This window comes from Aspergillus viridinutans (genome assembly GCF_018404265.1).
Source record: "Aspergillus viridinutans IFM 47045 DNA, scaffold_3, whole genome shotgun sequence".
Lineage (NCBI taxonomy): Eukaryota > Fungi > Ascomycota > Eurotiomycetes > Eurotiales > Aspergillaceae > Aspergillus > Aspergillus viridinutans.
This window is the reverse complement of record NW_025091219.1, coordinates 1,270,860-1,283,866: the sequence shown is the minus strand read 5'-3', so window position 1 is coordinate 1,283,866 and position 13,007 is coordinate 1,270,860. Positions and strand designations below refer to the sequence as shown.

At 53.8% G+C, this 13,007-nt stretch overlaps 5 protein-coding genes across 5 annotated transcripts; 3 read left to right on the top strand and 2 right to left on the bottom strand.

Moving 5' to 3' along the window:
* Window positions 1–650: 650 nt before the first annotated feature.
* On the top strand, window positions 651–4,243 carry Aspvir_005412 (bifunctional cytochrome P450/NADPH--P450 reductase; the record flags this gene model as incomplete). Its single annotated transcript, XM_043268629.1, has 5 exons — window positions 651–771; window positions 825–1,070; window positions 1,121–1,561; window positions 1,611–2,597; window positions 2,682–4,243. 5 exons carry the CDS (start codon window positions 651–653, stop codon window positions 4,241–4,243), a joined length of 3,357 nt encoding a protein of 1,118 aa, XP_043124564.1.
* Window positions 4,244–4,637: 394 nt separating this feature from the next.
* On the top strand, window positions 4,638–6,628 carry Aspvir_005411 (endonuclease/exonuclease/phosphatase family protein; the record flags this gene model as incomplete). Its single annotated transcript, XM_043268628.1, has 4 exons — window positions 4,638–5,313; window positions 5,392–5,760; window positions 5,808–6,253; window positions 6,299–6,628. 4 exons carry the CDS (start codon window positions 4,638–4,640, stop codon window positions 6,626–6,628), a joined length of 1,821 nt encoding a protein of 606 aa, XP_043124563.1.
* Window positions 6,629–6,699: 71 nt separating this feature from the next.
* Window positions 6,700–7,374, bottom strand: Aspvir_005410 (uncharacterized protein; the record flags this gene model as incomplete). The annotated part of the gene is made up of 1 exon (XM_043268627.1): window positions 6,700–7,374. The coding sequence occupies one exon, from the start codon at window positions 7,372–7,374 to the stop codon at window positions 6,700–6,702; it is 675 nt and encodes a 224-aa protein (XP_043124562.1).
* A 459-nt stretch (window positions 7,375–7,833) lies between these two features.
* Aspvir_005409 (glycoside hydrolase family 32 protein) lies at window positions 7,834–9,512 on the bottom strand (the record flags this gene model as incomplete). Its single annotated transcript, XM_043268626.1, has 2 exons — window positions 7,834–9,054; window positions 9,120–9,512. The coding sequence occupies 2 exons, from the start codon at window positions 9,510–9,512 to the stop codon at window positions 7,834–7,836; spliced, it is 1,614 nt and encodes a 537-aa protein (XP_043124561.1).
* Window positions 9,513–11,399: 1,887 nt separating this feature from the next.
* Window positions 11,400–12,612, top strand: Aspvir_005408 (aldo/keto reductase; the record flags this gene model as incomplete). Its single annotated transcript, XM_043268625.1, has 6 exons — window positions 11,400–11,615; window positions 11,666–11,967; window positions 12,017–12,101; window positions 12,151–12,206; window positions 12,250–12,395; window positions 12,443–12,612. 6 exons carry the CDS (start codon window positions 11,400–11,402, stop codon window positions 12,610–12,612), a joined length of 975 nt encoding a protein of 324 aa, XP_043124560.1.
* Between the last annotated feature and the right edge of the window lie 395 nt (window positions 12,613–13,007).

The window sequence follows — 13,007 nt, the reverse complement described above, 5'->3', positions numbered from 1 at the left end:
GATGAGCCAATCATATGGCCGCATTAAAATAGGCCTAACGGCGTCTCCGTCGGTCTTGGACCTCTTGGTTCGTCTTCTAGACTCTTCTTTAAACTCCTAGTCCCGCTGGCAATCTTTTCCCTAATATGGGATTCTCTCCGGTCTATGCACTCGTGGACTTATCCGTGTCTGTTATTTTTTCAAGCACCGGCTGATTTACCACCGACTCTCCGATGCTTTTTTTTTGACCTGCAAACGGCCAGCACGGCAAGCCGAGGATCTCTTGGACGATACTAAGAATGATGCGCTTATACGGTCTTTGTGTTCATAATTGACCCACTAACTCTCAGTGCAAGTATCTATGACATAACTGCATCAAGACGGTTATGATCTTCCTCGGCACTTCTCTTGTCTCAGGCATAGGGAGGTGTTTTGCGATTTAATCCAAAACTCTGATGCATTGAGATCTCACGTGGGGTCGTGCATCGCCAGCCATACGTCGAGTTGAGACGGATTTAAATCCTTCGAACCCCTCTTTGCGCTGTCCACCATGTCATAACATTATATGCATTTCCACTCGCGTGTATAGTAATATTATCAAATCTGAAGACTATCATTGAAGTTTCGGTTTACTCCCATGATTCCGGAGCATCTGTGATATCTCACGCACCATGAGCGACTCGAAAACGATCCTCATCCCGGGGCCCAGAGGAGTGCCTCTGCTGGGAAACATTTATGATATCGAGCAAGAGGTGCCTCTGAGAAGTATTAATGTGATGGCGGATCAATATGGTACGTTGGCTTGGCGTCATATTCCGAGATTCCTCTAGCTAACTATTCACAAGGCCCTATCTATCGACTGACAACGTTTGGCTGGTCCAGAGTATTCGTCAGCACCCACGAACTCGTCGACGAAGTCTGCAACGAAGAGCGATTCACAAAGATCGTCACAGCGGGATTGAATCAGATTCGAAACGGGGCTCACGATGGTTTGTTCACGGCCAATTACCCAGGGGAGGAAAACTGGGCGATTGCTCATCGTGTGCTCGTTCCGGCCTTTGGACCTCTGTCCATCCGAGGCATGTTTGACGGTAGGGTGCCTGATCAACCGTGCCTTGCGCTTCTCTGACATGACAGTCAGAAATGTACGACATCGCGACGCAGCTCGTCATGAAATGGGCGCGACAAGGACCGACCGTTCCTATTATGGTGACCGATGATTTCACCCGATTGACCTTGGACACCATCGCCCTTTGCGCGATGGGAACCCGTTTCAATTCTTTCTACCACGAGGAGATGCACCCTTTTGTCGAGGCCATGGTGGGCCTGTTGCAGGGATCCGGTGACCGGGCTCGTAAACCGGCGCTGCTCAACAATCTGCCCACGAGTGAGAACGCAAAGTATTGGAACGACATCACCTTTCTACGGAATCTAGCGCAGGAATTGGTCGAAGCACGGAGGAAGAATCCCGAGGATAAGAAGGATCTTCTGAATGCTCTGATCTTGGGGCGTGATCCCAAGACTGGCAAGGGCTTGACCGACGAGTCGATCATTGACAATATGATCACATTCCTAATTGCTGGTACGTCCTCTACCAATTTACTTCTAAGATTCTCAGCTGATGATGCAAGGTCATGAAACGACGTCCGGCCTGCTCTCCTTCCTCTTCTACTACCTGCTGAAAACCCCCCATGCATACAAGAAAGCGCAAGAGGAGGTTGACTCTGTCATTGGACGGCGGAAGATCACTGTGGAGGATATGTCCAAGTTGCCGTATCTCAACGCTGTGCTGCGAGAGACGCTGCGTCTGAAGTCTACAGCCCCTCTAATTGCCGTACATGCACACCCAGAGAAAAACAAGGAGGATCCCGTGACCCTGGGAGGCGGCAAGTATGTATTGAACAAGGATGAGCCCATTGTGATCATCCTGGACAAGCTGCACCGCGACCCCCAGGTCTATGGCCCCGATGCAGAAGAGTTCAAGCCGGAGCGAATGCTCGACGAGAACTTCGAAAAGCTTCCCAGGAACGCCTGGAAGCCGTTCGGCAACGGGATGCGGGCCTGCATCGGCCGCCCTTTTGCCTGGCAGGAAGCCTTGCTGGTAGTGGCCATCCTGCTGCAGACCTTCAACTTTCAGATGGACGATCCCAGCTACGATCTTCGCATAAAGCAGACGCTCACCGTCAAACCAAAGGGCTTTCACATGAGAGCAACTCTGAGGCATGGTCTGGATGCTACCAAACTCGGCATTGCCCTGAGCGGCACCGCGGACAGTGCGCCGCCAGAGAGCTCGAAAGCGGCGAGCAGGGCTCGCAAGCAAGCTCCTCCGCCTGGTCAGCTCAAACCGATGCACATCTTCTTTGGAAGCAACACAGGGACATGCGACACATTTGCGCGCAGATTGGCCGACGATGCCGTGGGATATGGATTTGCTGCCGACGTCCAGTCCCTGGATTCCGCCATGGAGAATGTTCCGAAAGACGGACCTGTGGTGTTCATCACGGCATCATACGAAGGCCAACCTCCCGATAATGCTGCTCACTTTTTCGAGTGGCTCAGCGCCTTGAAGGAAAATGAGCTCGAGGGTGTTGATTATGCCGTGTTTGGCTGTGGTCATCGTGAGTACCCTTCTCTCTTCCTATCAGTCTATGCCTGCCATACCATGCCTATGACTTGAACTATACAGTTGCTAAGTTTACTAGACGATTGGCAGGCTACCTTCCACCGCATCCCCAAAGCGGTCAATCAGCTTGTTGCGGAGCATGGAGGAAACCGGCTGTGTGATATTGGATTAGCCGACGCGGCCAACTCGGACATGTTCACCGACTTTGACTCATGGGGCGAGTCCGCCTTCTGGCCCGCAATCACATCCAAGTTTGGAGGTGGAAAGTCCGACGAGCCTAAATCGTCATCCAGTCTGCAGGTAGAGGTCAGCACGGGAATGCGCGCCTCGACCCTAGGTCTTCAGCTCCAGGAAGGATTCGTGGTCGACAACCAGTTGCTTTCGGCGCCCGACGTCCCGGCCAAGAGAATGATTCGGTTCAAACTCCCTTCGGATATGAGCTACCGATGTGGAGATTACCTGGCTGTGCTGCCCGTGAACCCGAGTAGCGTCGTTCGCCGGGCCATTCGACGTTTCGATATTCCCTGGGATGCCATGCTCACGATCCGCAAAACGAGCCAGGCCGTCAAGGGCTCCACATCGATTCCCCTTGACACGCCCATCTCGGCTTTCGAACTTCTCTCCACCTATGTGGAGCTCTCTCAGCCGGCCTCTAAGCGCGATCTGACGGCACTGGCAGACGCGGCCGTCACCGACGCCGACGTGCAGGCTGAACTGCGCTATCTCGCCTCAAGTCCCACTCGATTCGCCGAGGAAATCGTCAAGAAACGGATGAGTCCGTTGGATTTGCTGGTCCGGTATCCTTCAATCAAGCTGCCTGTCGGCGACTTCTTGGCTATGCTCCCGCCCATGCGGGTCCGTCAATACTCCATCTCCTCTTCTCCGCTGGCGGATCCTTCCGAATGTTCGATCACATTTTCTGTGCTTAACGCGCCGTCTCTGGCCGCAGAATCGTTGCCACCCGCCGAGCGAGCAGAAGCTGAGCAGTACATGGGAGTCGCTTCCACCTACTTGTCCGAGCTGAAGCCGGGCGAGCGTGCGCATATCGCCGTGCGGCCGTCTCATTCCGGCTTCAAGCCGCCGATGGATCTGAAGACACCAATGATTATGGCGTGCGCGGGAAGCGGACTTGCGCCCTTCCGCGGGTTCATCATGGATCGCGCCGAGCAGATCCGGGGGAGGCGCAGCYCGATCGGAGCTGATGGCCAGCTTCCCGAGGTCGGACGGCCCGCCAAAGCTATACTCTACGTGGGCTGCCGCACCCAAGGCAAGGATGACATCCACGCGGCCGAGCTTGCGGAGTGGGCTCAACTGGGCGCTGTGGACGTGAGGTGGGCTTACAGCCGGCCCGAGAACGGGTCCAAGGGCCGTCATGTGCAGGATCTGATGCTGGAGGACCGCGAAGAATTGGTCAGTCTGTTTGACCAGGGCGCTCGGATCTATGTGTGTGGCAGCACAGGCATAGGGAACGGGGTGCGCCAGGCCTGCAAGGACATTTACCTGGAGAGGAGACGCCAATTGCGACAAGAGGCACGGGAACGTGGTGATATCCCTGCAGAGGATGACGAGGACACTGCGGCCGAGCAGTTCTTGGATAATCTAAAGACAAAGGAGCGATACGCGACGGATGTATTTACTTGAGGGTGTATAGCAGTCACACAGGCTCACGAATGATCTTTAGGTCCAGTAGTCTCTCTCAATCCTGTCTCCATAAACGGCTGTAGATAATGCTGCATTGGCAGCTTCATTTAGCGTGCTTGGCTGCACCTTGGCTGCGTCTTGGCTCTACAACGTGGGCTTCATCAGCGACTGTTACTGGTGCAAAGGATCAATATGTAGATTGCCCTGTTAATTTACGGTTTACCTCTCTCTCTCCTGAGTCCTGACCATAGTTTAATCTGTATCCAAGACAATTGCTCCGGAGTCCGCCGAGATAAACGACCCCTCACGATCCGAGTATAAAACATGCGCCAGTCTCAAGTCTCTGCAATCCTTTCTCAGAAAGAGCAATACTCCCTCTGGCAAAGTCGGTAAAATGAAGATAAAAGCAGCCTCCCTCTTCGTCTGCGTCTCGGCGCTCGTCGCCTCGACCTCAGCCCTCACCATCAGCCAAATCAACGGAAACCAATACCTCTCGCCCTACGCAGGCAAAACGGTCTCCAACATCCAAGGCCTGGTAACAGCCAAAGGCTCCACAGGCTTCTATTTACGGTCAACAACCCCAGACGACGACGACGCCACCTCGGAATCCATCTACGTGTACGGCAGCACGGCCGTCTCCAAAGTCTCCGTCGGCGACATCATCACCCTCACAGGCAAGGTATCCGAGTTCCGCTCGTCGTCCTCGTACGTGTATCTCACGGAACTCACCTCGCCGTCTGCCATCAGCGTCGTCTCGAGCGGCAATGCCGTCGTGCCGGTGGTGGTGGGCAGGGGCGGCCGGGCCCCGCCTACGGAGCAGTTCTCCTCGCTGGACGGCGGGGATGTGCTTGCTGTGCCGAACAACGCGAGCCAGATCAGCACGGCCAACCCGGTGCTGCAGCCGGGGCAGTACGGGATGGACTTTTGGGAGAGTCTGAGCGGGGAGTTGGTGCGGGTGTCGAATGTGCGGGCGATTGCGAAGCCGAACGCGTATGGGGATACGTGGGTGCTTGGGGATTGGGAGGTGAGTGGGGAGAATGAGAGGGGTGGGTTGACCATGCGCGATAAGGGTATGCTTCCCTTCTCTTAGAATTATTCTTCGGTTCCAGGGCGAAGGCTTGAAGCTGGCGAGGTGCTGACGAGCGTAGATTTGAACCCCGAGGCTGTCATCGTTGGGTCGCCGCTGGATGGCAGTAAGAATCCTACCGATACCAAGCTGGGGGATTCGATTGGGGATATCACGGGCGTTATTGCCCCGGCGTACGGGTACTATGCGCTGCTTCCACTGACTGCATTGACTGTCACCGGGTCGAACACGACGGCCGCTGCTGCTACGGACCTGGAGTCGGCTGGAACCTGCTGCGCTGTGACGGTTGGCTCGTACAATGTCAACAACCTCGCTCCCAACTCGACGACGCTGCCCAAGGTCGCCCAGCACATTGCGCAGTACCTGAAGAGTCCGACGCTGGTCTTTTTGCAGGAAGTCCAGGATGATGACGGGCCGACTGATGACGGCGGTATGCTTTCCTCTCTTTCTCCCTGACGATGGCTAAGGCTATGGCAGTGGTATCCGCCAACAAGACACTCTCAACCCTGGTGCAGTCCATTGCGGCCCAAGGCGGCATCACCTACTCCTTCGTCGATATTGACCCGGGCAACAAGGAGGACGGCGGCGAGCCAGGCGGGAACATCCGCGTCGCCTACCTGTACGATGCCTCCGTAATCCGCCTGCGCAACGCCAACCCCGGCTCCAACACCGACGCCAACGAGGTCCTCGCCGGCCCCGAACTCAAGTACAACCCTGGCCTGATCGACCCGTCCAATGCCGTCTGGGCCAACAGCCGCAAGCCGCTGGCCGCAGCCTGGGAAACGCTCGACGGCAAGAACAAGTTCTTCACGGTGAATGTGCACTTCACCAGTAAGGGCGGCGGAACATCAATCGAGGGCAATGCCCGGCCGCCGGTGAACGGGGGGGTCGCCAAGCGCGAGTCGCAGGCCAAGCTCGTTGCTGTACGTTGCCTCATTTTCTAGGTTGAACGCTACTAATGACAAAAGGCATTTACTTCGTCCATCCTGGCCGAAGACTGCAGCGCCAAGATCATCAGCTCGGGCGACTTTAACGAATTCACCTTTGCGCAGCCGTTGGAGACCTTCCTGGCTGAATCCGGGCTGGAGGATCTCGACGAGGTCGCTGGCATTGCAACCACGGAGCGGTACACGTATCTGTACGACATGAACTGCCAGCAGCTGGACCACATGTTTGTGAGCCCGGCGCTGGCGGACGGAGCGGAGATGCACCATCTGCACGTCAACACCTGGGTTTCGTACGACGACCAGGCAAGCGACCATGATCCTACGGTGGCGTTGCTGAACGTGTGTAGCTAGCTCGTTTCACCTATAGCAAGAGCAATTGCCTTCTAGCATCTAATAACAAAGCAACTATTGGGTACAGTAAATCATCCAGAAACAGCCTTGAGCAACGCAGGATCAATCTCCGGCAACCGGGAATCAGGCTTATAGCATCCATAAAACAGATTGCAGCACAGACACTCCGCCGTGCAATGCCCGTACACACCCCCCTTCATCCTCTTCCCATTAGCCAACGGAATAAACAGTTCCCACAGAGGCACACTACAGCACCCACACAGCCGGCCACAGCACCCCCCATGCATCGCACACGTATACCGGTGCTCCTCCCACGCCAGCGTCTGCCCCTTCTCGTTATGCGTGGTCCGCAGGAACTCAAACTCGTGGTAATCCCCCGCCCGGCCGCCCGTCGGATGCGCCGCCAGCGTACTCTGCAGCGTCTCCAGGTGCTCGCGGTAGAGGCGCTTCAGCGCGGAGACCATCTCGTCGAGCGTGCTGCTGCTGTACGGCGGGGGATCGGCGCTCTTGCTATCTTGCCTGTCTTCCCTGCCGAGGGTCTGCAGGGCGTTGATGCGCTGGAGGATTGCAAAGCCTTTGCTCTGCTCTTTGTGGTACTTGGCTATCCAGTCTTTGTAGATTTTGGAGTCGTTGGGGACGGCGCTGGCGTCCGCGGCGGCCTTTTCTTTGAGCTTGGCGCGGGTTTTTTGGGTCTGGGAGTGCTCGTGGCGCTTTTTGAGGTCGCTGAGGAGCTTGCTGCGTTCCATTGTTTGGGGTTCTGGGTTGGATTGTTGTGAAGATCATCGTAGGATAGTGTGGGATGACTATGAAGATTGTTCTGAGGATTGTCTTGATGTCGTGACAAGTGATTCAAGTCTGTGGTGTCATAGTGATCAGTACATTGAGAGGTATAGTGTATAGTGTATGTTATGCCTGAAAGATCAGGTTCATCTATATCTACTTCATTTCCAAGTATAATCACACCTCATTAAGCTCTTGCACATGAAATCGACCTTGATACGCTCCATCTCCATCTGTGCTGTTCCTCAAGCAAATGTAGATACAGGTACATATATAGCAATGATACAACTAGAATATGGCGACCTGTGAGATCAACACCCAGAAACGCTCCCCTTCCACCCGTAACTTAAAATGCGGCTTCTTCTCATCCTTCTGATCTTCGAAAGTGTATCATGGTTTCTTTGGACACAGTTTTGGACGGTACGCTATAGCCAAGTGGAGGCAACATTGTACATGTCGAGCTTGACGCCCTTGGTAGCTCCCCCCGTCGACACCAGCAGGGCGTGAACCGCTTCGCTGCTGGGAAAAATCTGAGCTGTCAGGGTGGTCTCGCCCTGGCCGCCGAAAACTTCCACACTGGAGCGATCAACAAAGATGCTCAGGTTCACCTTGCCATTGACGCCAGGCGCGAGGGGTCCGCGGTAGACGCTGGCAAAAGTCTTGTCAAACGAGACATCTCCGGATCTGGTGCGATCGATGAAGACCTGCCTGTTGACGAAGTCGTAGCCGACCAGGGTCTGCTGGGTGGAGTCTGCGGAGGCCCGAATCGCGATGGCAAACTCCGACGCCGTCGAAGCAGCAGAGAAACTCAGGTCAATCTTGATCGTCTCTCCCGTGGTGCCCACATTGACGGAGCCTTCCGGGACAGAGTTGTACGTGTGCGAATAGGCCGCTTGCTTGCTCATGATAGAAGACCAGGCTTCCTGGGGCCGCTGAACCAGAGTCGCCTTGGCCCCGATGGTCTCGAGAGCCAGGTGCCGAGGAATAGACATGGCGCTGCGCCAGGGGCTGGTGGGAATGTTCACGCCATACTGCCAGTTGTTCATCCACCCGATATGGACGTGGGCGTCCATCGGCAGGCCATTGTAGCCCGCCGCGGCATAAAAGTCTGGGCCCCAGTCCATCCAGTTGGCGGTCGCGTTTCCAGGGTACACAGAATCGGCGTCGGGAGTGAAGGTGGTGCCGTCAAACTCACCCACGAAGTACTGGGTTCCGGAGCCGACGGTGCCGGGGGGACCGCCAGGGTTGAGTCCGAGCGTGATGACCCATTTCGTGGCCTTGCCGCCATCCAGGGGCAGCTTGAACAGACCAGGGCATTCCCAGACGCCGCCCTGTGCGTTGTAAGGACCGAATTCACTCGCCAGCGTCCAGTCCTTGAGGTTGTCGGACGTGTAAATCGCAAGCTTGTGTAGTGCGGCCAGAGTGGTGACGACGACCCACTTTTGGGACTCGGCGTGCCAGAACACGAACGGATCACGGAAGTTCTGGTACTGGTCCTGGTATGGGGCGGGAGGGTTGTAGATGACCGGATTGGCGGCATCGTACGTGGTCCAGGTCATCCCATCGTCAAGACTGTAGGCGATAGACTGGGCCTGCTGGTTCTCCTGAATAGTCTTCCCACTCGGCAGGGTCTGCGCAACAGGGTACTGAGAAAAGAACTGTGTCAGTCATTTTCAATCCAGGTATTTATTTGCTAGTGGGGTGGGCGTACGTAGGAAGTATACATGGCGACCATAGGGGGCTTGCCGTCCTTGCCGAAGCCACTGGTGTTGTTCACATCAACGACCGCACTTCCACTAAAGTACATCTCGGTGACGTTGCCGCCATATCCCCGGGCGAGGAGGGCGATGGGTTGCTGCTCCCAGTGGGTGAGGTCCTTGCTGGTGGCATGGCCCCAGGACATGTTCCCCCACTGGATACCGCCAGGGTTGTACTGGAAGAACAGATGGTAGACCCCATTGTGATACAAGAGACCATTGGGATCGTTCATCCAATGTTCCTGGGGCGAGAAGTGGTATTGGCCCCGGTAGGGCTGGTCATAGTTGAAGGCATTTGCGACGCTCGCTACGAGAGCCACCGCCAGGGTCTTGGTGAAATAAACCATTTTGAGATGGATGAGATTGAGGATTCACGGGGATGCCGGCACAACAGGGCCATATTTATATGTGGCCAGCTGCTTCGAGTCTTCAGGGACCGGACGTTCAGACTTCCCAGTCCCCACGGGGATTGACACATCTGGAGAAGGTCAATGCTTCAAGAAATTGGATGGCATAGTGCAAATGTTTACTATTCTGCCGGCAAATAGTCGCTATACCAGGCATCTGAGCCCACCGCTTGGGTTTCTTCGGAGAAACTCACGCCTTCGCCCCGCACAATCGTCCATCAGGGGAGTCGGGGACAGTGGGAGGACCCCCGCCTTCGCGGGCTTGTAAGTTGTGGTATCGCCGATGGCATACTGCATATCATGATTCATGAATCGCGCACCCCGTAGCTTTCCCGAGGTCCTTCCGAGGTCATGCCGAGTCGATCCCGGAGAAACCCCTCCGCATACAAAGGGCTCTACTTCAGAGGTGAACATCGAACTATAAATGTCGTATCAGTAATCAGAGACCTCGGCATTTGACATGAGAACACGCGCGGAGAACTTCTCTTCTCTAAGCTAGTTGTACACAGTTGTGGCCTAGTTCAACCCTTCACCTACAAAAAGCTTCCGATCTAGGATCGATATACAACCGGTTCGCTACCTCTAACTTAGAGTGGATAGGGCACAGAGGGAGGTATCGTCTGAAGCTGTTTTTGTTACTATTATCGTTATCTCTTAGCTCTAGAACGAACGACGTATATTGGCTGAACGCCAACGCAGTACCGTACATTCAGCTGTCCGACTGGTAAAAACAGCAGCTAGTTATGTATTAGCAGGATCAAGAGTATGAGGAAATAGTCATGACACCTAGCTAGGAGCTTGAAAGCAATAGATGTAAGATGACATAAGTACAGCATCAGGTGTGCATGGGGATGAGAAAATGCCTCACCGATCACTCAGGCATGGAGGGAGGTCAGGCAAAAGACTGCAGGGAAGTATACACGAGTTGAATCAGCAATGCAAGGACAAAAAGGTGGCTGTATAGACCGTACGGTTGCAGAATATGATCGCCAGGCTTTCGAGCATGTTGTGTCACCAGTCACCACTGCTGCTTCTAGCAACAAACTTGTCTCTACCCCATTCTCTAGGCGCAATCAAGGCGCTGATAACGTAGTAGCATACTGCATTGAGGTAATGGCATGTTGTGTTACACTGCTGATCCAATACTAGACCTGCTAGCATGGGGAATGGTCTTTATCTGGAATGCCTTTCATCCGTCATTCCATTGTTTTGGCTGAGGAGTATAAAGGACTGAATCCCCTCGAGGTAACCTGATCAGCACTCACCTTCGCTAGCATACTCTGGAGTAAGTCTCCATGTCTCCATGTTTCACTTTCAGGGAAATGCTAACAACGCACAGCAAATGAAGTTCATTTACCTTCTTGCCTCTCTCACTGCTATGGCTCTGGCTACACCCAGTCCTCAGTTTGACATTTGCCTTACTTTAGGGGACACCTGCGAGACATTCGGCAGTTCGCTCGGAAGCTGCTGCGAAGGACTGGAGTGTGTACCACACCCATCCATTCCAGATGACTCGGTGAGTATTATGTGATCAGTGTGTGAAGAACATGGCTGATTCTTGCATAGTACTGTCAGTTGAAGAAGTAGACTTGGGTCTATATTGGAATGGCAGAATTGTTAATGCGCTCAAAATAATCCTCTAGCTAGTCAAAATAATGGTGCAGCAACATGTATGTTAATCTCCTACTGTTGGTTCATAAGATCCCGCCGGAAATCGAGGGCTTCGGATATCAGTCGGAAAAGCACCATCTCCATCGGATATTGGTCACTATATAACCCCTCACAACCATCTAAAAGCCACCGTATTATGAGTCGTGGAAAAGTAAAATGGCTCTCCCTAATTCCTACCCCCTAAAAACAGGCCACAGCATCCCAGCCATCGGCCTGGGAACATGGCAGTCCAAGCCCAACGAGGTCAAAGAGGCCGTCTGCGCAGCTTTAAAAGCCGGATACCGCCACATTGACGCTGCTGCAGTCTACGGCAATGAGAAGGAGGTCGGAGAGGGAATTAGATTGTCTGGTGTTCCGCGCGAAGAGATCTTCGTACGCGCCTCAATCACAATTAGCTTTACTACGCTGACCGCATTGCATAGATCACCAGCAAATTATGGAACACACACCACGAACCCGAGCACGTGGAGGAGGCGCTCGATCAAACACTCCGCGATCTGCAGGTTGACTATCTAAATCTCTATTTGATCCATTGGCCCGTTGCATTTCGACACTCGACGACGACGATTCAGCCTGTGGATGCAGAAACCGGGCTGGTCGATGTCATTGACGTTCCGATCAAGGATACCTGGGCTGCGATGGAGAAGCTCGTGGAGAAGGGCAAAGTGCGCTCCATTGGAGTAAGCAATTTTACTCGGCAGAGGATTGAGGAGCTCATGACTACGTATGTTTTCCGTCTTCTTTTGTCGAGATGAAGGCTGATTGCCTTGCAGGGCTCGCATCCACCCCGCCGTTAACCAGATCGAGGCACACCCGTATCTTCAACAGAGGGAGTTGCTCGAGTGGTCCAAGCAACAGGTATGTCTGCATCTTGCAAGCATGAAGTATACCATTACTGACGGAGTAGGGAATCGTGATAACCGCCTACTCGCCCTTAGGGAATAATATTTACAATATTCCTCGGTGAGTATCCTATACTTATATATAGTCACTGCTAACCATCCAGGGCTGTCGATGACCCAACCGTCATCCAAATCGCCAAAGAGCTAGGCAAAACACCCGCGCAAGTGTTGATCAGCTGGGCCATTCAGCGCGGGACATCCGTCGTGCCCAAGTCGGTTACTCCAGAGCGGATCAGAAGTAACCTCGAGGGTAAGTGTCAACTGACCTAGGATGAAAGTGCACTGCTGACAAGATAGTGTTCGTCTTACCCGAACATGCCTTTGAGAGAATCCAGGCCTTGGACCGCCACCAGCGGATGAATTTCCCGGCTAGACTAGGAGTCGATATCTTTGGGGAGGTGGGCGAGGAATCGGCCAGACAGAGTGCGTTGGAGTGGGCTAGACAGCAGAAGACGCAGGCAAAGTGACCGTAATAGAATACCTCAATAGATGTGTATATCCACTAAGGCAGATACATTCAGTTGATGTTTCACAGGTCTTGCCATTAAACATACATCCACAGTAACTGACTCTGCGATTATTGGACAGCCCATACACCTTTAGCTTACTCGGATATATTGGCAGGATTGCTCCACTCAAATATCATAACAATAGGTAGTAATAAATTCTCTGAATAGCTTCTGTTCCTCAGAGATGCGAGGTTGCTGTATATCTTTTCCGACGGATATGGCTGCACACGGATATCCAACTTCGGATAAGCAATGAAGCACTTTGATATCAACGTGTACATGCTTGACAGCGCTCGTATGACTCCTTGGCATCCCCGCATTGCATCCTTCCTCTCTTGGCCCGGATATGCATG